Source organism: Anthonomus grandis, chromosome 8 (assembly GCF_022605725.1).
Source record: "Anthonomus grandis grandis chromosome 8, icAntGran1.3, whole genome shotgun sequence".
Taxonomy (NCBI): Eukaryota; Metazoa; Arthropoda; class Insecta; order Coleoptera; family Curculionidae; genus Anthonomus; species Anthonomus grandis.
The window spans coordinates 3,675,865-3,700,629 of NC_065553.1; the positions used below are offsets into that span (position 1 = coordinate 3,675,865).

Genomic DNA, 24,765 nt, shown 5'->3' on the forward strand with positions numbered 1-24,765 from the left:
CTTTTTGGTCTCTGGCGACGGGACGCCATTTTGAAAAATAAAACACATTGTTTGAAACCTCCCACTGAATGTTAAATTATAAATTGTTTTTTTTTAAATAATAATTCAAAATCTATATATGTACCTATAACTAACTCAAAACACTCAAAAATTATTGATTTGTTTTTTTAAGATTTTCTCCCACTGTATCGGAAATAAAATCAAAATTAATGAAAATAAATAAAATTAAATACAATAAAAGATCATGATTCACCTGATTAACGCTGCATTCAGGATGATGCTTTTGAGCCGTCATCATTAGATAAGGAAGAGAAAAATAGAGAAACAAAAGCACATAACCATTGTACAAGCAATTCATTTATTGAAATCAAGTAATAAACAATATTAATAATAATAATAATAATAGTAATAATATAATATACAGCCATAGGCCTACAACAATAATAGATATATGTATATTACCGTACATTTGAGCTGACGGGTCCGTTAAAAAATACAGGATTAAAGCGTTGATTGAAGAGGCGAGTTCCCTTTTCAATCAACGATTAAAGAAAACGATATAGGTAGTTATAATCAGCCTGTATGTAACGTAAAACATTTCATCTGCGCCCGTACTGTTCGTGCTAGAAGCGTAGATGAACTCTTTTATAATATGTTTGTTTTTCAGATATAAATATATTGTTTTTTACATGTAGTATACTAGTCATAATTAAAATAATTTAATTTTATTAAAGTGTGACATCAAGTATAGACGTTTTATATAGGGTCGTCAGAAAATGAGGATTCATTTTAATGTAGACTAATAATTTAAAATATACAGGCTGACTGAAAATATTGAATGAACATATTTTTTCTCACTTTTTGGCTGATCCACCTAGATCTCACTTTAACATAATTATTACCAAAGTATTTGTCTTGATTTACATAATTATGAAAAATAAAAAAAATAACTGAATGGTTGTTTAAATAGGCCCTTTTCTATATTATGTGAGTTTGGGTAAGTTTTACCATTTTGGGAAGGAATTACTTATAATTCTCTCTTGGTTGGTGTCAATAACCAATCATCATTTATAAAAACTTACGTCCTTTTTTACTTATTGTATTCCTTTTACGCATATTCCAAGAATGTTTTATGTATTTCAAGAGAAAATGAAAAAAAATGTAAATACGTGGCACATACATTCGGAATATTCCATTTACAAGACAAGTACGGTCTAACCTGATTTATTGACGTTAATCTGGGAACTCTAGCAAAGTTGCCACGTGTGATAGTATCACGACTAATGAACTAACTTATTCGTGTAGGCATAACATTTTTTTAATTGTTACCTAAATTAAGTATGTCTTGAAGTAAGCTGGCTTAATTGGCCTTAATAATGTTGGTACATGTCATAAAATCTAGGAAGTTTAAGGGAATTTCTTGTGTGCACCCTGGTAAAATTATAAGTAATTCTTTCTGACAAAAAACTGTAATATGAATAAAAACAAATAAAAAAAATCCCACAACATATATTCCTACTTATATGATAAATATTTTTTATAATAAATTTTTCACTTTTCTTATAATATTTTATCACAATAACTAATAGATTTGCCTATAACACAGGTCAAGGTAAATATAAGAACATATAAGCATGTCTTATGTGTTTTTATGAACTATTTATAGCAGTATATAGTGGACAAAGAGTTCGCTGTTCTACGTTTAGGCTGTATTGACTGAAAAATTATATAGTTCCCTTATAATCTTCAAACGTTTAATGGAAGATCTTATAAAAAAATTGCCTCAATAGAAAACTGTATTAAGCACATTTTTATACACAATATATTTATCTAACATCTAATATAGATATCAGTTAATGATATGCCATACAAGAACACATTTTCAGAAGGAAACAACAATTAAAGCTCGTTAAAAAATAAATAGAAGTGCAATCGAACCAACACATAAATTTCAATAGTTTTTGTATTTTCTATAAAACTCTTATATTACCTATTTAGGATTCAAATCTAATATGTCGATATAGTTATAATGCAGTTTTAAATAAGTATTTTTTTTAGTTTTTGACTTTGAAAACTGGGATTTCCAGTACAAAGTCCGAAAAACCAAAAATCGCGCATTAAACATCTTTTATCTACACTAAAAAGTACAAATAATCAGCAAACCGACTTGCGACTTATAATCTAAATAGTGCATATGAAAAACTACCTCATTACAAAATTTACAATAAATCTACTGGTCGATGTCCGGCTACGGTATATTTGAATATGGACTGAAAGAGATATTAATTGGTTGGTAAGAAATCGTCATGATTTTCAAATTAAGGTCGGAAATTGGTAAATTAAAAAGTGTTAAAGATTACAACTTTATCACTTTCTTTAGCACTTGAGCAATTTACCCACAAAATCACCCAAAAAAAATATAATACATTATATTTTTTTAAATTTTAGGCAGTTGCTCTCTTATCTCAGCTTTAGTTTAATTTATTGAGGAACCAAAGTCAAAGCACTCCTGAAATTATAAACTGGTTTAACTGTCTGCTACCAAGAGCCACATCCTAATTTAATAGCAAGTTTTAATCAATTTTTGCAATTAACTTTTCGTCTTCTTCTTCTGGTTCTTTTGATGAGTGTTTAAGATGATATAGTGATTTTTTTCCAAATTGCGCCCTTTTTAAATTAGAACTGCCATTTTTAAAAAAGTGAGTCAACAGTGTGACGCGGATTGAAGCGTTGGGCTTTTCTTAACAGTGAACTTTGAGTTTTTAGGAAGGCGTCCCATGATGCCCCGCGGTACTGCCAAATGATTATGTGATTAATTCTGGTGTTGCGAATAGGCTCAGCTTTTTAACGTCACTTTATTATTAGAGGTTGAATATTGAATTTTGTAATTTTTTTTTGGCAAATTTAAAAAATCACATAACTGGTAATAATTTGGTCATAATAGCAACAAGGTAGTTCAATATACTCTCGGTAAAATTTCTTCAGTAACTGCAGTCAAATCTTCAAAAATCTTTTTGGCAAATTACCCGAAAGGTTCAGAAGCCATCACAGAGACGACAAGTTTGTCTTCTCTTAACCTTTTTTGGTCTTTTGAAAGGTAATTTTTAAGATATGTGGTGTTTGTATAACTTTTTTTAGAGCTCTAATGATATATTTGAATTGTGGCACCTAAGTGATTTCGACAGCTTTTTATTCTTTTCTCTTAGATACAAAGTTAGTTTAAGGTGGTCTGGGTATCATATTCAAATATTAAAAAATGCCAACTTTTAGTGAATAAATAGTCTAACCCAACCCAACTCAACTTCTGAACTTTATATAAAAATGTGTTCAAATATACCTAAGCCATAATTTATTAGAATGAAATACATTATAACTAGGAAGGAAGCAAACGAAAACGTTTTAATAAAACATCCACTTTCGATATGTTGTGGGTATACAAGTTTTGACTGAATATAGCTGAGAGAAAACGCTTTATACTTTTACACTTTGTACAATTAAAGCTGTTTCTTATGCCAATAAAATTATTACATTTGTTTTTAATTGAAGCGTTATAAAACCCGCAGAATTTAGCTTTTTATTTCCGCTATATAAACAGTATATTGGGTATTTATGTACAAATAGAAAGTGAACTGGGTAAGAGATCTACGTTTGTATTTTCCTTTATTTTATTTTTGTTAAAAAGTGTTAAAGATTCGCACCATTAGTGGATATGTACGTTTAAGTATATATAGTTAAATAAACCAAAAAAGGTAAAAAATGACGACCGAAGAATATAAGCAATTCTTGTTGGATACATGGACGCATTGTTGTTAAAACGTTTTTGGTGTGGAAATTGTCTCTCAAGTATTCTTTAGTTCTTCGGTCGCTAATACTACATGAATACAGAGGCACTAGAGTTACTAATTACTAATTACTAGGATAGAGTCAGACAGTATGAAATAGTTATTTGTCTCTATATTTGTAAAATTTACGATATATCATAAGGCAGCAAAGAGATACTTTAGCAAGGGATTGTAGAAAGGAGAAGAGGGTTTCCTTCAATAGAATTTGGAAAACTTCCGCCTGAGGTAACTTTCCATCTTTGTTTTTGGCACACTCTGTTTTTTTTTAAATACAATACAAATGTATACAACTTATCTATGGCTACCTCATGCAATGTTTTACAAACCCTACCGTCAATATTGTTTAAGTTATTTTTTAACTATTTGTTGTGTTCTAATGTAATCTGGTTGCAATATTTTTGATGTTAGGCAACTCAACTCATTGGATTGGATATTTACATTAATTTTTTTATATACAGGTTGTTACAATCACGTACGTACGTGTTTTCTGGGAAAATATAGCTTAAAAATTTTTAGGATATGTGGCAACGTCGTAACGAGGTAAAATTTATTTTCGTGGGATACCCTCTGTATAAAACACTTCTGAAATTCTATTTAAAACACCCTGTATTTCACAATTGTTTGCATTTTCATAATTAGTTGCTGATCCAAGCCTATAATATAATTTTTTGTCTCATTTTATTCATTAATTATCACATAAATTAGTTAAATTTCTTATACAATTTTAGTGCATAGGATTTGTTAGTTTGTGAGATTTTTATTTAAATCACACTTTTGTGTCATTTATTTCGTTCACCATTTTAGTCGGATTCGAGTTGAAATATAACTAACTATAAATGTTTGTTATAATACGAATTACACGACATTTTCATACTGAATTTTGGTCAAATTTGAGTCGGTTTTATTTGTTTGCGCTGGATTAATTCAAGTACAAGGTACTAACTTAGTTTACTTAATTTATTTGGAATATGTAAAGCTTATAACAATCCTAAATTCGCCACACAAAAGAAGAAAAATCCGAATTACTGCGCATCAACCATTATTTTAAAGCACAGGTCCTCATATAAACCTTCATGGTCATGATGGATATGTGCGAATGGTGGGAAATTCAAAAATTATCAAGGAAGTAAAAATTCGTCATTTCGTAAAACTTTGATTTGTTAGATGTCCACCACCAAATTTACATTTTAACCATTTAATATAAAAACTTGCACTGGATATAGATATCACTCAAATATGACATCAGATAGTAGATTACGTTATTGTTGGATATCAATCCAAGATTAATTAATATTGAATATTTTTATTTTTTTTTTTTCGGAATGTTTAAATTCGGAAATCATAGGATGGTTCTTTAATAATTAACCATTTTATTTAAAATGTATTTTCCGTGAAAATAGGCACATTGTTTTGCGGGCTTGTAACCTTACTGACCTGCGCAATGCGGGACAAATGCATTGCCAAAAATTGGAAGGAAGTACGCGCAGTAGTACCTACACACACTTGCAAGTAGGTTTTGTAAAACAGTTAACCGCTAACAGCCTTATACATATTAGCGGCCTTTACACGTAACGTTTTAACCACGCGCCTGCGGAACGCGCGATTGCTCGCATGCAAATTTGGACGGTCAAAACTGCGATCAAAACTGTGGCTCAAAAAAACTCTAATTTACCAAGAAACTCTTGCGTTTGGTTAAAACTGTTTGGAATGAATAGCGAGCGTAAATCCTTACGTGTAAAGGATAAATCGCGCGCGATTACGTGGCGCGTGGAAGGAGACGTGGAATTTGTATTTTTTAAAAAGGTTTAGGAGAGGTTTTCTTTATATTATTTAATTTGTATATTCAAATATGTCGGTATCTGAGGAAAATAAACGTATTGCTATAGTGGCAGCTGGAATAAGAATGATGCCCAAAAATCGAATAAGCGAAAGCGTAGTGTTTGGGTTAAGGATTACCGTTAAGACTTATGTTTAATTACTTTTTTTATATGTAACGTTTGTAACTATTACGTCATTTCTTCATTTAAATAATATTACAGGTCCCGGTATAATGATATTCCATTAATTCAACATTTGCGAGAAAACTATCCTGAAGATTATAAAAATTACCTAAGAATGGACAATACTTGTTTTGACTATTTGCTGAATTTGGTAAAAGTGAGAATATTGAAAAAAGACACAATCATGAGGAAAGCCATTGGTGCCGAAGAAAAACTAGTTGCTACGTTGAGTTTTTTGGCCACTGGGCGTTCCTATGAGGACTTAAAATTTTCCACAGGGATATCTGCACCAACTTTAAGCATTTTAATACCACAAACCTGTAAGGCTATCATAGGCTATCATAAGGCTATGCCTCGTATCATTGAAAGAACATATGAGGGTAATAATGTAACGTTTATTACTATAAGCAAACAAAAAATACAAGAATGACAAGTTACCATAATTGTATATTCTCATAATAATGTTTCACATTATTTTGCAAACTGTATTCTATTTCTACTTTACTACTATTTGAATATGACGGAAATGTTACCCCACCAGGGGATGGTGTAGGGGTTGATACGTACTGATTTTGAGACGTTGATGAGCTCGCAGATGAAAAACTTCATAAGTTGCAAGAGTTTTGGTATTTTCAGATAATTGATTTACTAATCCTTTTAATACTGCAGAATTTATTATGGACTTTGCATATAGTGCTTAATCGGGTTGCATTCTTTGTATTTTTTTGGCAATATTACAACCTATGGCGTCAAATTCACTCATATTTTTTTGGGTCGTCAATGCCGTTGTGCAGACTTTCATAAATTCATGCTGGGTCTCCTCAATTGTTCTTTTATTTATTGTTTTTTTAATAACGGGTTTGGGCAAGTTTCTAACGAAATTGCCTTCATTTTCTTCTCCCCAAAAAGAATAAAATATATAGTTTGTTTGGAAATAAATAATACTTACATCGTTTTTCTATTGATTATTATTAGGCTGTGACGTAGTAAATGCGTTCATATTAGATCCTTTACCATATTCAGATTCTATCAGATCTTCGGTAGTTTCCTCGTCAATATTCGATACACTATTAGCCGGAATCTCTTCATCCATGGTGAATTGAAGGAGGTCAAAATACCATAGCACTGGTGTATATAAATTATCTTGCGACATTCCAGACCTTTTGCTATCCTTCACTTTTTTCAACTCTTTTTTAAACGATCCCCTTAGAATCTTTGTTGGCCTCCGGAAACCCAGCTTCTTTACAGAATTTAACGAGTTTATCATAGGCGACATTTTTAAGATTTCGGTTACTGTATTCCTTGCTTTTTATTTGCCAAAGGCATGGATATTCTCGGTAAATATTAATAAAATCTGTAACAACTTCTTTGCTCCAGCAACGACCGTCCGACATAACGCGCTCCAAAAAGAAACAGTTCAACTGGAACAAATATGTATATTAAATAAAAACATGATCTTTTTATTTCGCTCAGTTAAAACCTTATGTGTAAAGACTTGTAGAAAATCGCGCGTGCTTGTTCAGAGAGAATCTCGGATTTATTTCCCTTTACACAAAAACACTTACGCGTGCGATTGATCGTGCATTTCGAAAATCGTGCAGTTAAAACTTTCGGTGTAAAGGCCGCTAAAGACCGCCGGTGATTTTCATGCAGTAATTATTAACCGACTTAAATTAAACTTTACCTAAGGTGTGGGTCCCTGATATGAAAGGAACGATGAACTGGTAGCGCTACCAAGCCCGACTTCAACGAAGCAAGGTAAGCCATTATGCATCACTAATGTTCGTTCGAACATTTATTGAAAAAAAAACGAAGAACCATATTAATTCTCAATCTATCTCAAAAACTTAATACAGTCCACTAAATCAAAAGTCTGACGACGACAGTTATATTACTTCATATGACGTGAAATCGCTACTTGGCTCCCTGACTTATAAGTAAAGAAAGTACAGTATGGTAAGAAAAAAATGATATACTTTTCTTTATCTTAAAACTTTAAAATATTTTGATATACAGGGTGACAATTTAAACAGAGACAGCATTTGTATAAGTAATAACGTCATCAATATAACGATAGCTAAATTCTAACAGGTCGAAAACCACACTTTTTCAGGTTTTGGTGTTTTACGCGGGTTTAAACCAATACAACGTTTTCCACCTAATTCTGAAAGCTCGTAAACCACTAACCAATAGGAATTGAGGAATTCAAATTTTAAATATTGTCGTATCATCATCATTGGTTGAATAGGTAAAAGAAACTTGTCGTATCCTGCAATATCCTCGTGGGAGAGCCGGTGCATGAACGTCGTGTAGTAATGTTTCTGTGATTTTTTGGTTAAACAACTCTTAAAATGTAAGTTTTTTGCCTCAAAACTGTGCAATTTATGTTTAAAAATAATTAGTTATCTTAATAAAATAATAAAAACTTATGAAATAAAGGTAATGTTTGCAGCTTTGTTTATACGACATATTAGAATTATTCGTCTAAAACGTAAAACTTGATTATCCGACTATTTTGAACTAGGGTAATTTTCTTTTTTTCTTTTTATGTTGGGTTTATACAGCCAAAATAACTTAATTTAAGAAGTAACGTAATTTAATTTAGGACCATTGATTGATAATTTGGGTAATTATCAATCAAAATTATAAGGTAAACTATAGTCAACTTCTTATTAGATGGGTAGTCGAGGTAGAAAGATGTTAGAAGCAGTATTCCTGCAAAACCTACAAAACAACGTAGAATACGAATGCGAAGTAGTTGTAGACGATGGACTGGTGAGTCTGGATCCCGGTCTTGATTGCCTGGAAGATGCAATGGCGACGATGGGCAGCCAGAATGATTCAGGTACGTCTTTAATTTGTAAAATTTTCTACCCGCATGAAATTTTAATACCATTTAAATTGATATTATTACTTACTTTATGAACGTATAAAAAGTGAGCGTCTACATTTTAAATTAAATTACCTATATTTTTCAGATGTTTCCCAAAGTGAACTATTATTTGCCGAACTAAATGAGACAATGGCGGAAAATACCATTTATGGTAGTTGCCCTAACAACAATAGCGAAGTCACAATGATTGGTTCTGAAAATTATTATACAGGTATAATTTTTAAATATTTTTCAATGCAAAGACAGTAATTATGTACGCAAAATAACACAAAATATTATTGCCAATCTGACAGTGCGCCATCTGTAGCTGAGCCAGTGGATACAGCCAAGCCAGTAATTGAAGTAACAAGAAAGTGACAAAAAAAAATTGACGAAAAGTAGCAGCACCTGAGGAATGGGAAAAGAATAAAAGCAAAAAACAAGGAATGTTGGGAAAAGAATACTTGGGGTTGGGGTACTTCCGTAACAATGGGACTGTACATCAAAACATTTTAAGAACATCGCGAAAAATAAAAGATGGCTGTGGAAATGAGGCTTTCTGTAAAAAGTCCTCAAAAAGAAACTGCGAAAAGTTTACTTCTGCAAAACGTAAAGAAATATTTAAAAGTTACTCTGGGAAATAACCTGGGAACAGAAAAAGGTGTACGTAATTAATTTGGTTTTATATCAGCCAAAAAAGAGATGTTATGTTCAGGGGCCCTCTAGAAGGCAAGGAACCTATAGTTTTTGGAAACTCTAGGCTTAAACGAAAAAATGGTACAGAACTGGGTACTTACAAGTGAAAATCATGGCTTAGTAGAAAGAGAAGATATTGGGAATCGAAGAAAAAGTATTAAACGAAGTCGCTCTGATTTTTTTGAGAAAACTGGTGAACAAGTAAATCATCTAAAATCATTCTTTGACCTTCTACCAAAATTAGAATCACACTATTGCCGCAAGGATTCTAAAAAGCTGTATTTTGAACATCCCTTTATGATAAAAATGGAAGTCTATGAAGTTTATAAACAGAAATGTAAAGATGACGAAAAAAAAAACAGTTTCCATTACGACTTTTAACACAGTTTTTGAGAGTAAAAATTTAGCACTACACAAACCAAAAAAGATCAGTGTGACACTTGTCTACAATACAAATCTAAGCAACTAACTGAAGAGGAATACCAAAATCTTTTGAAAAAGAAGACCCTTGCTCAGGAGGAATAAACTAATGATAAAAAAGAAGCTGTCAATGGGATGCATTATGTCTTTACCATGGATGTACAGTCCGTTAAGTTATGCCCTGTTATTTAGGCCAGCAAAGTGTATTACAAGACCAGATTACAAGTACACATATTTACAACTTAGCGACGCATCAGTGCACCAATTATGTATGGAATGAGTCTGAAGGTGACTTACAAGCATCTTTATTCACTTCCTGCATTATACACCATCTTGAAGAACATTGTTTGGCCGAAAAAAAGAACATAATAATATTTTCGGATGGCTGTGGTTATTAAAACCGCAACACTGTATTATCAAATGCTTTGAGCTTCTTTTCAACCAAACATGAAATTTCTATAGAGCAAAAGTACCTTGAAAAGGGACATACACAAATGGAGTGCGACTCCACCCATGCAGTTGTGGAAAGGAAGTTAAAAGGTCGTGATATTACCCTGCCATCGCAGTATGTACAAATTATAAAAGAAGCTCGAAAAAACCCTTTCCCACTTAACAAAAAGTATCTCTCGCATGATTTTTTTTTTATATGAGAATAAGAATCTCATTCGATTTAACTCTATATGCCCAGAAAAAATCAAAAGCGACCCAACTGTGTCAGATTTAAGGTGTCTTAAATATTTACCGGACGGAAGTATTCACTATAAAATAAACTACGAAGACGAATACAAAATTTTGCCTCAACGTGCTAAATTTCCTTCACTACTCAAAGATCATACATTTAAACCCTTGTTTCCTGAACGTCTCCCAATCAAACACACCAAATGGAAGCATTTACAAGAACTAAAAACTGTGTTAAATTTAGATGTCCATAGTTTTTACGACAACTTGCCATACACTGCTCATTAATAAAGCTTAAAAGATACCTGCAATAATAATTATTTATAGTTTGATTTATATCCTAATCCACACAATAATGAAAACTACAAAAGTGAAAAAGTTGTAAACCACTCCAAATAAAACACAAAAAGACGTAACCCACAAATCGAACGTTCTAATCTATCGTATCCCACCCTGTAAAATACCAAGTTGCTCAAAAAATAATAAAATGATCTGAATATACCCGAACAGATTAGGGATAATTTCTATTCATACAATTTCGATATTTTTTACGAAATTCCCGAGGAATGTCATTTTTTGCGTCTCCTGTAAAATTAGCTAACCTGGGGATACGACTTGTTAGAGTTTAACCATCGATAAGAAAAATCTCTAGTAATATAAATTACAAATTTAGATATCACATCGATTCCTTATTACATGTTTCGCCCTATCAGACCAACTAATAAACAAAGTTTTTTTCACTAAAACTTAAAGTTACAGGATTGCAAAAGTATAAAATTTAAGTATTGAATTCGCAAGTTCAGCATTGTTTTATGCTGAACATTTGGATGATTTTGTTAAATATCTACCGAGAATTTCTCTTGATATTAGATATTTATTTTATTATAGGTTCAATACTGGATGTAACTAAGGAAAATATCTCTAAAGTAAAGAATTTGATGCTTGAAAATCATTACTATATCTTGAGAGACCTGCCACAAGAGGTGAATATTTAACAGGAATAAGTTTGTCCCATTTTGGACATGAGATGTGTCGCAGCAAAGCTTGTTCCAGAAAAGCTTGCACCATTATAGTACACCCTCTCAGAAGCCTACCATTATGATCAAAATCTCAACAAATTTGGTTGAAAGAGAACCGTATTCACCAGGCATGGATCCCTGTGACTGTCTTCTGTTTCCCAAACTTAATATAAGTCTTTTTTAAGAAACATATTTCAAGTCGATCAAAGCTATAAAAATAATTTTAAGGAAGAGCTAAATTTGATTTCAGATTAATTCACATTTGTTGTTTTATTAAAAAATTACGTTTAGACATTTAAGAGAATAAAGATAGAACTTTAAAAGGTTCTTAACTTTCTGTTATTTTGCCTTTCGTGGATCTGATAATGCCTCTAATAGGGTGAAACATGTTACATGCAGCAAGAAATTAATATAACTAACTTCAGAAATATTTGTTACACGAGGCTCCACCGAAAATGTTATGTAGAACTCGCTTATTTTAGGCAATTTTTGCTAACGTGAAATAAGAACTAAGATGATTCTGTGAAATATCTACCAGGAATTTCTCATTAAAAGTTCTCACGTAAGTTTATTATGAAATTTATTTTTACCACTGTAAGAAGTCGTGAAAGTGTAGGTTAATGACAACATCGCTTAAGTGAAAAAGTTGTGCTTGAGAATCGTTACTGTGTATTACTTGAGACAGTTGCTAAAAGAGCTGAATATTTCACCCGAACAAGTTTGTACGATTTTGAAGATGAGATGCGTGGCACCAACGTTTGCTACCACCGTCTCACAATTTCCGACTTTTTTCTGTTTTCCAAATTCACTTTACCTCTTTCACAAACATATTTCGCTTTGATTGACGTTTATAGCTTGACAATGCGAAGAAAGAGCTAAAGTTGATTTCAGATTAACACAAATTCATTGTTCTATTGAGAATTCCGGCAGAATGAAAGTAGAGCGACTGAGAATGTTTTTAACTTACCGTTATGTTTGTGTTTCGTTGGTCTGCTGATGACCCTAATATTGTATAACATGTAACAAGAAATTAATAATAATACTGTAGAGTTAAAGAAGTGTTGATAATTGTTTCGATTTCGTTCTACCAGAAACTTTTCTAGAGTATTAAAATGTTTGTCCAATTTAACCAAAATATTGCAACCAAATTATATTATTACAAATAAAAACGGTATTCTATAGTTTCTATTTTAATAATTTGTTCATTTTAAGGAGGCAGGTACTTTGGGCTTACAACCCAGAATAACCGAATAAATAGTACCCATTTCAAAATCAAGTGTAAATCAATAATATTAAAATTAGTTCGATGGCATTATTATATGATATGCATAGTTACCACGAGGGTTATTTCATAGCTTTATAAAACCATTAAATACCCTTTTAAAACATTATATAGATATGAAAAATAAGTGAACAAAAGCTGTATTCGATTATAATCTACTACTCTCTTAAAAATCTATAGATATGTCTTAAATATAGGATCGCACTATTCAAGAAAAAATCATCGCAGCAAGGCTTCGAACCCAAAGCACCTACGTCCTCAGTCACAAAAAAATCACAACCTCTTAACACGTGAATCGTTCATAGATATTTTTTGTTGGGGTCCTCTACACAGCAAAAAGCGATAGATTCCTAACATCCACTGCTAGCGCAACACCAAAATTTCTCATTTCTCTTCTCTTTACAATGTTTCTAGGAATTTCATTTAATAATCAGTTCTGTAATAAGTAACACTTATCAATGGAAAGTCTCCATTAGGTTAATGGCTTACCTCTTTTCTAAATTTCCTACGCACCAATTTTACTAAGTACACTCAGGAGGAGTGGTAGGAGTGTCACTACGGAAATGGATCGTGAGTAGCCAAGGCCTGATCCGTTTGTACAGTTTTGGCCTTGTGGCTTTTGTTGAAGCTCAACTGAAACAAGTGTTCATCAAAGTAATTTTAAATAGTAATGACGTCAATTAATCTGCTTTACTGATGTAATAATGCTTTTAATCCATTTATTTTAACAACAAATGTTGATTGATTTTTAATAATTTGCAATAAATACAAAAGTGACTGACGTAGCAAATGTGAACGTGTAGTAGAGTTCCCATGTAGGTACTGAATTTAAACTCATGTATTGCAAAGAGTACAATTATATTGAGTTAAGGGTAGTCATAAATGAAAAGTCTTAATTACTTATGTTATTGACACATGAAAAAAAAATTAATAGAATGTATAATATATCGCAAATATGTAACTCATTTACAAAAATAAATTAGAACCTGAAAAGTGTATCGAAATGTAGTATTTATTGTGTTCATACAGGTACTGCAGCATTTAATGCTTTCGTAATAGATAAAGTATAATTGAATTGAACCTATAACAGTCATGATAATTGTCAAACTTCAATCACAATATTATTGACAAATGACAATAATTATTGACGTTATCAATCAAGTACTAGATTTTATTTATCAAGGGCACCAATTACAAAATATGTAAACTTAAAAATAAAAATACGGTAACATTAATTACTTAAATTTTAAATTACTATCAAATAAATTAAACTTAAAAAAGCATTAACAATAGTAATATCAATGAATGCTATCATGTACCTGCCTCAGGAATGTATGGTATGGAAAGAACCAAAGAAGTCGATTATGCAGTCTGGTGGTTGTACAGATAAATTTGTTCAAGCCATAATTAGCATGGTGAATTGGATATATAATGTTATTACCACGTTATTGGCTCTTGTAGATCTTAGTGGAACATGCAAATACATTTTTCCAAGTAATTTAGAAGACTTGCTCGAGACTGTATTGGTTAATCTTGTAATTGAATTCTACTCAACAAGTCTAGTACGGAAAATATTACATTTAGAGGCATTCAGTTACATACATTTCTCAAACAAATCAATCAAATAGGTTATCCAGATTATATTGAAATTTTTTACAGCTCTGGATTAGGTTGACCACATAGTTTAGCTTCAGATCATTTACAAAAAGCAGTAATTGCAGCAAATAAAACATTTAATAATATCACTAAAGATTAATTTTAATAATATATCGCTCAATTTCAATGAAGTCATTGAAAAGGAGTCGCCTAAGGTATGAGCTTTGTGAAACACCTGATGGGATCCAAATTACCCTAGATAGAAAACTGCCAATTTGAACAATATGCTTTTTATTGGATAAGTAGCACCTGAATTAAGACAATAAAGTTTCATCAATCCGAAATAGCTTAAGCTTATGAAGCAACATATTGCGTGGCACTATATCTAACTGCATTGGACAAGTCAGTTTATATTGTATCTACCTGAAACTACTCTCTTTTGATTTGGTACTATATATAGGTTAAATTGTACAGAGAGGTAGGAAACTTGAAGTTTTTTATGGATTAAGGTATTATTAAAAAAATAGTTTTTAACGATATGCTATCGAATGACATGGCAAAGTTGAACATGGTGGTGGGTACTTATGCAGGTACTAAATTTGATCTTATCATACTAAAATCAGTACTATTGTATTGAAACAGTCTCAAAAACACCAGCCTTGACAAATATTAGACTTAAATGAAAACATTATCGATAAATGACTGACATAGCATATATATAGCACTGGTTAAATTATTACTATAATGACTAAATTGTACTGAAAGGTGACAAATTTTAATATTATTAATGGATTAAGTTATTATTAAAAACAAATCCTCTATTTCATAAAATTTAATTAAACCCATATAGAAAATAATTACGTATACACAAAAATTAAAACATGGAAGTACAAAGTTGAATACCCAAGTAGCAACTGAACTTGATCTTCTACTAAATTCAGTACAATTGTATTGAAGCAGAAGCAATAAGACAAACGATGAAAAGTCATTGAAAACGTTATTGACAAATGATTAGCGGCAAGTGCTAAAAAATTTTAATAGAATTTTCAATTATGTGATACAAAGGGAAACAACAGTTTGAATGATTTATTAACATGTAGATACTGCAAAATACTGTTACTGTATTTGATGCTTTCGTACTTGATTTAGTACAGTTAAATTGAAGCATCAATACTGGTCTTAAAAAATGCGAAATATGAACGAAAACATTATTGACAAATGACTGACTTTATGGATCGACTACTAGATTAGTTACTAGATTGACTAAAAGAAGGGAAATTTGAAAATTGTTAATGAATAAAGATATTATCCAAAACAAGATATTTTACAATTCAGAAAATTTTACAATCTCCGTCTAGAAAATGATAATGTAAAATAGGAAAAAAAATGGGAAGTACAAAGTGAAGTATCCATGCAGCTGCTAAATTTACTCTTTATGTAATAAACTGGATACAATTGTACTGAAACAGAAAAATTGTCCAAGTTAAACAACAAATGGGGAGAGAATTTGTGTCCCAGCTAAAGCAGTTTTTTCAATTATTTTAGGTCCTTAAAATTATTTGGATTTTTTTCTGGTAGGTGAATTAATATTGAAATTGTTTCTAAAGCTGTTGCTTTCCTAAATTCCTGCCGGAATTCTTAACCTTTGTCGATGGGTAAAGTGGATTATTATTTCTTCCGGGAACTTAAAGTATTTTCAAATATTTTTTTAAATTAGATTCTCCTTCCAGGCTTCTGGAATCATCTCAGAATAAAATTAATTTCTCATATTTTATTTAATATTTATTTAATGAACTTCCTTTTTTTCTTTCCAGGAAATGAAACATATTTTTTAAATATTTTCACCTTTGGATTTTGGATTCAAGTAGTTCAGTTATTTTCAATAGTCTAAATATGTTGTGTGCCTGGATGAGAACTGACAAATGACTAGTTGTCAATTATCAATTACATTAAGTTTTTAAAGTTACATGACGTCGTCGGGTAACTTGAAATTAGTCCAGTGTAAATATCCCGCAAAATTCCTGAACGAAAAATGTCACTTGTCATTTATGAGAAGCAATATTGACATTTTTATTAACCACGCATCTGCAAGTACAGTGGTACCACGATATACGAGTAATTTAGTATACCAGTGTTTTGAAATACAAGCCGCCGAGCACGGAATACTTTGGATCTTGGAACCTTGGAGTTGGGATTGTGTGCACCGTCAGTTTCTTGCACCTCAGCCTAGACCTCAGTCTGCGTGCTTGTTTCTCTAATTTTCGAATCATTTTTGATAATTTGGTTTCGTATTTTTTTATATTATCACATTTATTTTTATAACTATGGATCCGAACAAGAAGATGATGTCTTTTGAATTAAAGCGTAAAAATATAATAGGAAAATATGAGCAATGTTTGTGCGAATAACTGACTTAGTAAAGAATGTACGGACATAGCACATCAATGATATGTACTGTGCTTAAACAGAAGGAGTTGATAAAGGCTGATTATCACGACAGTTAAAGGCTTTACAATAATTTCTAAGTTCCGGACTCCTGAAAAGATGAGGAAAGATCCTCCATGGAAAGATAGAGAAACCTTAACACAAAGCATCATATGTGAGAAGGCACGAGCGACGATTTACGTTGCTGTAGCAGATCCCACACATTTTTGCTAAAGTTTAAAGCCAGTCGGAGCTGGTTTGACAACTTTAGGAATAGGACTGGCATTCATTTCGTCCTCAGGCATGATGAGCCAGCAAGTTCGATTGTGAAGACACCTGACATTTACATCAAAAACTCCAGCACTGTGCGCCAATACGAATGCGAGATCAAGCCTCTGCAAATTCGAAATTCTCAAAGCCCTTTAGTTACATAAGATTATTAAAGAAAAACAGGAAGCTATGCGAAGGGCAATTCCGAAGGCGTGGGTCACCAGGATATTCTTTATGGAGTGTTATGGTGAAATTTTGTTAGTTTTTTTTTATGAAGGTTGAGAGTCTAAGAGTAGGTTGTAGTTTATCTTTGCCTTCGTATGCAAATAGAACATTTGCTGAATAAACATTTAAGACATTTTATTATTATTATATTTATATCATATCATATTATTATTATTATTATTATTATTATTATTATTATTATTACTATAGCCAGTGTATTTCCGAGTTGTTTTGTTTTGTCCCTTAAATTATGGTATTTTTTTTTTAACGTACATGTAAAGTGAAACACTTCATCATGTTCTTTTATTTCATCACTGGACATAGGCTGATTTTTTAAACAGAAATAAGTATGTACATTTTATTAATTCAAAATTAAAATACATGCTTTCTCCTCTTATTTTTTTTGTGAATTATAATCTATATAAACATGATGTAAACAGAAAAAAATAAGACCGCCTATTTTATAGTGTTTTTTATTTATTGTTTTAATCAATTTATCTAGTCACTAACTCGTTTATTTAATTGTAAACTGTAACGTGTCATTTCTAGCACTGAAAATGTTTTAAATAAAGGCAGAAACGTCGGCATTTCTTCTGAAATAAAATCAGTTTTATTTGAAGCCCTAAACCTGCGATACTTTCTTTACACTATCGACGTTAAACTTTATTAATTACCCACGCATTTTAGTTGGGTCATTTGGTAACACTTAAGGTGACTCGTCTTCTCATTTCTGAGCGGTATTTAATGACATCACATTTACTTAATATGTTTTTGAACAGATTTTATGTCATCCTAGTATAATCTTTACCGCTAGGTACCGATTTCTGAACGCACCTCTGGTGGATCTTGTGTGTCTAAATGACTGACAAATGACAATTCAATCAGTTGTCATTTGTTAGTTTTGAGCGTCAATCATTCATACAAATGACTGACACTCATACTCTCCTCATACAGAATGTAATACAGTATTATTAAACTGAATCAGCAACACTGGCCATGACTTAGAGATACGCTATTATAACTGTTCTGCTGTATATTTCTTACCTGTTAACTGTTGCAGTTGTGGTAAGTACTTCTTCCAAAAAGCACATTGCTTTAAACGTGGTCCTCTACCAGTTGCCGTACTATTAACGTCCAAAGTCAAATATTCTCTTCCATAGGCCGTATGCAGGGGCCAAAAAGTCGCCGTCCACACGCCATTTGGTGAAAGCGATGGATTTCCTGTAAATCAAGTGTGATACCAGCAAAATGTTATTTGACTTGTTTAGAACGGCTACCTGTTTTGGCAAAATTAGCAAAATATCTCATAATCCTCTTAGACAAGTCAACCTCTTGTGCCGTGTAAGACTTAGCGGGATTCAAGGGCTCTCCGAAGACATAATTGATTTCTTCCCCGTGCATTACACCAGTCCACGAGGGCCATGGGTTAGACACCTGAAAATAATATAAAATACCTTTAAATTGAATCATGTGAATGGTATTTAGAAAAATATAAATATATTATACAGGGTGTTTAAGTATAAAATATTTGATAAATATTGGGGTTTACGAAAATTCTGAAACATGGAGGCCTGGAGAACATGAACTGGAGTTCATACACTTCTTTTTATACTTCCATGGTCAGGACTATTGCTGTCGTAGTTTTACAGTACAATGAATCTGATGGGGCAGGAAATATATACTCACTGACATAAGAAGTGTTATACCCAGAAAGAATGATTTCTTTACCTATGACTATATTTAAACCATGCTATGATAAGAACAACAATTTTTTATCTTTGTTTTTTTTACCAATGTTAAAATTTTATTTCTTAGTTTTTGTGACGAAAGCTTTTTTCTGAAAGGTAATTAGTACATGTATTTTTAATGTTAAGCATAACAAAATGCCTCGAATCCGAAGACCTTAAAATTATCACCATGTTAGCAATTTTGATAGGGGTAGAATTACTGCCTATAGCGAGACGTTGGTTTTTCCTATCACGAAATTGGCCCCCGTGGTAATGGTACTGCAATGACGACAATGCGTGTGTCTCGCATATGCATAGAGGAAAAAAGAGGAACGCGAACTTAGAACATTAAATACACATTAGGCATTCAATATTCTAAGAACATGAAGAAGATCAACTGTGCAACCGAAGCGTACCAGAGAGTAGTCAAGATACTTTATACGTTACTGTTTTGCGGTGGCTATCCCGTTCACTAGAATTAAATCCCAGCTAACATGTGTGGGAAGGAGACTAATCACTTGGCACCATCCGCCACACACTCTGGCACGGCTAATTCACAAAGTTCGAGTTGCTTGGTCCTATAGTGTATTCAACTGCGGGGTCGCCAATTACATTATTCATTTTTTCTTATTATTTGTCTTGCAAATGTTATTGTTTCATTCTTGCTGTAAAGGCGGCCCTACACTGAGGCAACTAATGGCAATTAGGCCGCATGCGGCGCGATCGCATGCTGCAAGCTGCCAGAAGTCGAAGAAGTTTAAGATATGGGAAGAATTGTCAAAAAAATATGAATGTTCTATAAAGGATCTAAAGGACAAAATAAAAAATCTGCGTACGACTTTTCATCGAAAAAGAAAAAAGAAGTCCGGGTCAGGCAGAACCGAACCATGGGTGTACTTTGAATCATTGACTTTCCTTTTGGAGGTAGATGTACCAAAACAAAGTGTGTCAACTGAGGAAAATTTTGATGAGGTAGGTTTTAATTTTTAATGATTTATTATATTCTGTTCTTTTTTTAATTCTATTTCACTATCAAGTTTTTTGTAATATTGGTGTTACCAAAAAGGCATTTTTCCTATTTAAACAAACCTATTCCTTATCATTTTATTATCGTTATTAGTTAAATGCATGCCGAAATGTAATTGTCCTGCCAAGGAACTTTGCCTTCTGGGGTTTTAAAATACGCTTTGAATTCATCTCTGATAGACTTTGGCCCTTCTGCAGGTCTTCTAGGTAGTCTTTGAAGTGGCAGAGTACCCGAATCTCCCTGCGTAATGTTTCTCCAAATTCCAGGAATAACCGACCCATCCTGTCTGTCACAGTCAAAGCTTCTTGAAGAAGCATATAGGTTTTTAGATTTGCTTCTTTTTCTCAAAAAGTTATGTAAATAACAGCACGCTAGTGTGACAATTTTAGCGTTTTTCACATTTAATAGCATTGGCAAAGACCCGAAATACTGAACTTATTAACCCAAAAGTATTTTCGATGACACGACAGGCCCGACTAAGTCTATAATTGTATATCCTGGAATCTTTATCTAGTTGAAGACCAGAGAATGGTTTCATCAATGGTTCGCTTAGGGCGAAAGCATCATCCGCCAAAATAACATATGGTTGCATCATTTGCCGTCCGGGCAGAGACTCAGGAATTGGTAAATTAAGTTTATTCTTTTCCAGCCTTTTGAAAAAAGTTGTTTCCCGAAATGCACCTTTATCTAAAATTCTGCCCTGAATCGCTGCATCAGCGAATGTTAAGCAATAATTAGCATCACAAATGGCCATTAGAACGGTACTAAACGTTCCTTTGTAATTAAGATACATACTCCCGGCATTATTAGAGTTTTGCATTACGACGTGTTTTTCATCAACAAATCCAATGCAGTGAGGAAAATTCCACGCAACATCAAAATCCCTGCTTACTTCCCTCCATCCATTATTTGTGCTTGGCATCTAAAACAATGAAAATAATAGGCGTAGAAAATAGTCAAACAAAAGTTATTGTTTTTCTATCATTTTGATTTTCAGTATTAATTAATTTTTATATTTATTAATTTTTCAGACGAGGATGAAACTGATCAAGAAAGCGACAGGTCTGTATCTCCAGGACCCAGCACACGACGCAACCCAGACCAGCACAAGCAGCCTGCAGTAGAAAATTCCGCTTCCAAAAATTAAAAACGCAGGTATCAGAGCGAACATTAAGAAGCTGATTAAGAAAGCGAATTAGAGCCAAACAGACCTGAATCTGAAGTATCTGTAGGAACCAGCACACAACGCAACCCAGATCAGCACAAGCAACGTGCAGAAAAACAGTCCGCTCCCAAGAATAAAAAACGAAGGTATCAGAGTGAACGTCAAGAAGAAGCTGACCGAAGAGCAGATGAGGCTTATAAAATACTGCAAACAGCAGATGAATTTTATATACGGTCTGGTCTCACATGTGGGCAATGAGTTGCGTAAACTGACCTCAACCTCGTACCAAATTGCGAAAAATTACATAAATCAAATTTTATTTGACGCTGCTATGAGATTCGCGCCTGCTATGGGAAGATCGGAGAACTCTGTTCCTTCAACCCAACTCTGTCCACTTTATCGTCATTTCATTCAGCTCCAGATTCATTTAGCTACTTTTCAGCACCCGCGCAGTTACACAAACAAACGACCTTCCTCCTTCAGATCAATCATCTACTCAATTTAGTGACCAGAATTTATTAACAATATCGACCGACATAAGGACAGATACATCTTTAGCTGCTATATCATTTTCTGACGAAAACACTGTAGAAAATATCACCTAATAAATATTTTTTAATTACCTACCAACAAAAATTTTTCTCTTTTTTTTCCTTACCTTAAAATATTCCTTTAGAACTAGAATTATAGCTCGGCAGAACTCAGGGATAAAAAGGGAAATTGTAGAGTCTGATATTCGGAACAGATACATCAACGAACGATAGGAGTCACCAGTCGCCAAAAATTTTAAAGTGCAATACAACTTAACTTTTGCTGGTATAGAACCTCGAAAATTTGTATCAGCTTTAGAAATTAAAGGAGCTACTTTATTTAAAAGGTAATCAAAATCATGTTTATCCATACGAGTGAAATTTCGAAACAGAGCTCTGTCATCAGCCATAAGTTTATTAAACAAATCGTTTTGGTTATCATCACTATTCACAAATAACTGCCTACGCCATATTGTGCGTTTTCGTCTTTTTTGTTTTCGACATCTCGGAATTAATTAAAGTTGAAGAAACCAGTCGCAATAGGTGTAAAGGAAGTAGTCGCATGCTGCAGTGATTGCTATAGTTGACGCGCCGAATAGATGCACCAAGGAAAACGCGTGGTTGGCGCGTGATCAGCGAGTGTTCGATGCGCGATCCATTTTGTTGTATTAGACGAGTAGATTTCGAGCGGGTTTTTACGTCTTTATAATTATACGATAAATGTATTTTTATCGATTGGTATTATTTTTATTTTTTATTATTATGGATATTTAGGTCACTGAAAGGGCTTATTTTAAAAATTTCTTATAAAACACCGTGTGAGTTTTGATTTACGCTCACCCCTATACCTTGTAAATAATATGAATTTATAATTTGTTAACTATTTACAGTAAATACATAATATTTCAAATGTAATCATATAGGGTAATTCGTTATTGTTGCACTAAAATTTAATGGTGGATTCTTTACAAAAATATATGTAAAAAATAAACTAATTATCAACATAGGGTTGAAAATGCTTTCTCTCTAAAATAAAGGCGTTAACATTTAATAAATCAAAATTCCATAATTCAAAAAAAAAACACAGTCAGGTACACAGGCCTTTAAAAAACTAATCTTTCTCAGAATCTGAAGAAGTTGTATCGTCACCTTCGCCAACATTTATAATAAGTGGTTCCATCTGAATTTCCATTAAATCATCCAGAGTCCACATGCGTTCTTCTTCTTTGATAATGTGAGCAACAGCATTTTTCCAATTTTGTGGACTGACATTTTGCACTGCTTGATCAAAAAGTGGTTTAAGGTCTGCAAATTTAAAAGTGAAATTTTTCCGAGCTACTTCACCCTTAATCTGCGCCCATATCAGTTCGATTGGGTTTAACTCGCAATGATATGGTGGCAATCTTAAGACCGTTCGGCCGGTAGCTTTAGCCATTTCGTCCACTACAAATGTGTCTGCGTGTCGGTTTTCTTTTATTAATTTCAAAAGTTCTGCGTTTATCATATCTTGTTCATAGTGAATTTGTTTGGTCACTAACCAGTTTTGAATATCCCCTTTCTTTGTGGCAGATGTCGGGGTTTTGTCAAGCTTTCGGGTATGGTAGGATGCATTATCCAACACAATAACACAGCCATTTTCTAAGCTAGGTAAAATTTTTTCGAACCACTCTTCAAAAACTTGAGCATTCATCTCCTCGTGATAATCTTTCGTCTGTTTTGATTCAAAAACTAGTTGACCGCCCTGAACAAAGCCATCTTCTGACCCAATATGTAGAACTATCAACCGTTTCGCCTTTCCTGCCGGAGCTTTTAGCCCTGTGGACAATCCATTGATAAAAGCGTTTCTAGCGGTGGTTACGGTTGTATCTGTCCATACTTTGGAAACCGTGTGACTCGCGTTCACCCATGTTTCATCTGAATAATAAATGTTTATATTTTCTTGTCGAGCCTTTCTTATGGATCGTAAATAACGTCGTCTCCAGCATATTATTTCATCCCTTTCTTTAAGCATACTATTTCGACTTTTCGACTATTTCGACTCTTTACAAAGCTGTAACGAACGACTGTGTTTTTTTTACTCAAATTGTTTTAAATCTTTATTATATTTCAATCTGCCACTTACCGAAAACCAATTTCCCTGAGTAACTATCGAAAAGTTGTTTCCTTAAAATTCGGAATTTCTTCATTTTTCTCAAATTCTGATAAAATCTTTTTGACAGTTGGTGGCTCATTTTTTAGGAAAAACGAATGGATTATTCTACGGATAAAATTTTTTGTTTGCTCATCAATGTTATCCAAAATAGCTCTCGCCCTATGATACTTTGTTGGTGGTTGAAAGGTATGAGTATTTTCATAACTTTTGACTATATTATAGATACTCCTTTTGGAAACACCTGATGAAATTACATTGCATTTTTTATTTTGTAATTAATTTAATTTATTTATTTTTTCAAACGGCATAAAACCATTTACTTTTGTGAGTGTATTTACAATATAAAAACATTGTAAAAAAACTGCTGGTCAATTGAAACGCATATAGTTTTTTTTTGGACTATTTTTGACTTTTAATATTTTCTACACCGTAAGCCAAATTAGAATGCTGTTTTCAATGTTCGTTTGCCCAATGTGTGTAGAATATACCTTAGTTTATTTTAGTTTATTTTAGCTTAGTTAAGCTAAAATCAACTTACAGGTTTTTTATATTATGTAGGTAAGTAAAGACTATTTTATTATATCATACCTGCTGCATCAGCTGTAAAAGATACTTTTTGTGTCTTGCTGTAATCTGGATTATTTACTTCACATACTTTATACATATTTATAATTGCCTCCTTTTCAGAAACCGTAAAATGTTTCTTACAAGCTCGTTTTTTAGGGGGTGAATTCAAAAGATGGTTCACAGGTACGTCACCCATTTTTCAAAACAAATAAACAAACTAATACACACAAAAGATAAACAGATTATAAACTTACAAAAGAGACGCAAACAAAT

The 24,765-nt window shown here is 32.6% G+C and overlaps 1 protein-coding gene and 1 long non-coding RNA gene across 4 annotated transcripts in view; one reads left to right on the top strand and one right to left on the bottom strand.

Annotated features, from left to right (window-relative positions):
- Positions 1-339: 339 nt before the first annotated feature.
- The window catches only part of LOC126740008 (acetylcholinesterase-like), a 105,050-nt gene continuing 80,624 nt past the window's right edge, over positions 340-24,765 (bottom strand). For 2 of the 3 annotated variants that reach the window (XM_050445859.1, XM_050445860.1), the window contains exons 10-13: positions 18,602-18,758; positions 18,369-18,545; positions 13,299-13,442; positions 340-13,245 (exon numbers count right to left, since the gene is read on the bottom strand). In XM_050445859.1, the coding sequence (XP_050301816.1) occupies positions 13,315-13,442; positions 18,369-18,545; positions 18,602-18,758 (462 nt within the window). In that variant the 3' untranslated portion in view covers positions 340-13,245; positions 13,299-13,314. The remainder of the gene's footprint in view (positions 13,246-13,298; positions 13,443-18,368; positions 18,546-18,601; positions 18,759-24,765) is intronic. The other variant, XM_050445861.1, reaches the window with a different exon arrangement.
- Positions 18,222-21,561, top strand: LOC126740009 (uncharacterized). Its single transcript, XR_007661766.1, has 3 exons — positions 18,222-18,389; positions 18,485-20,023; positions 21,110-21,561. It is a non-coding gene; the product is annotated as an uncharacterized LOC126740009 (long non-coding RNA).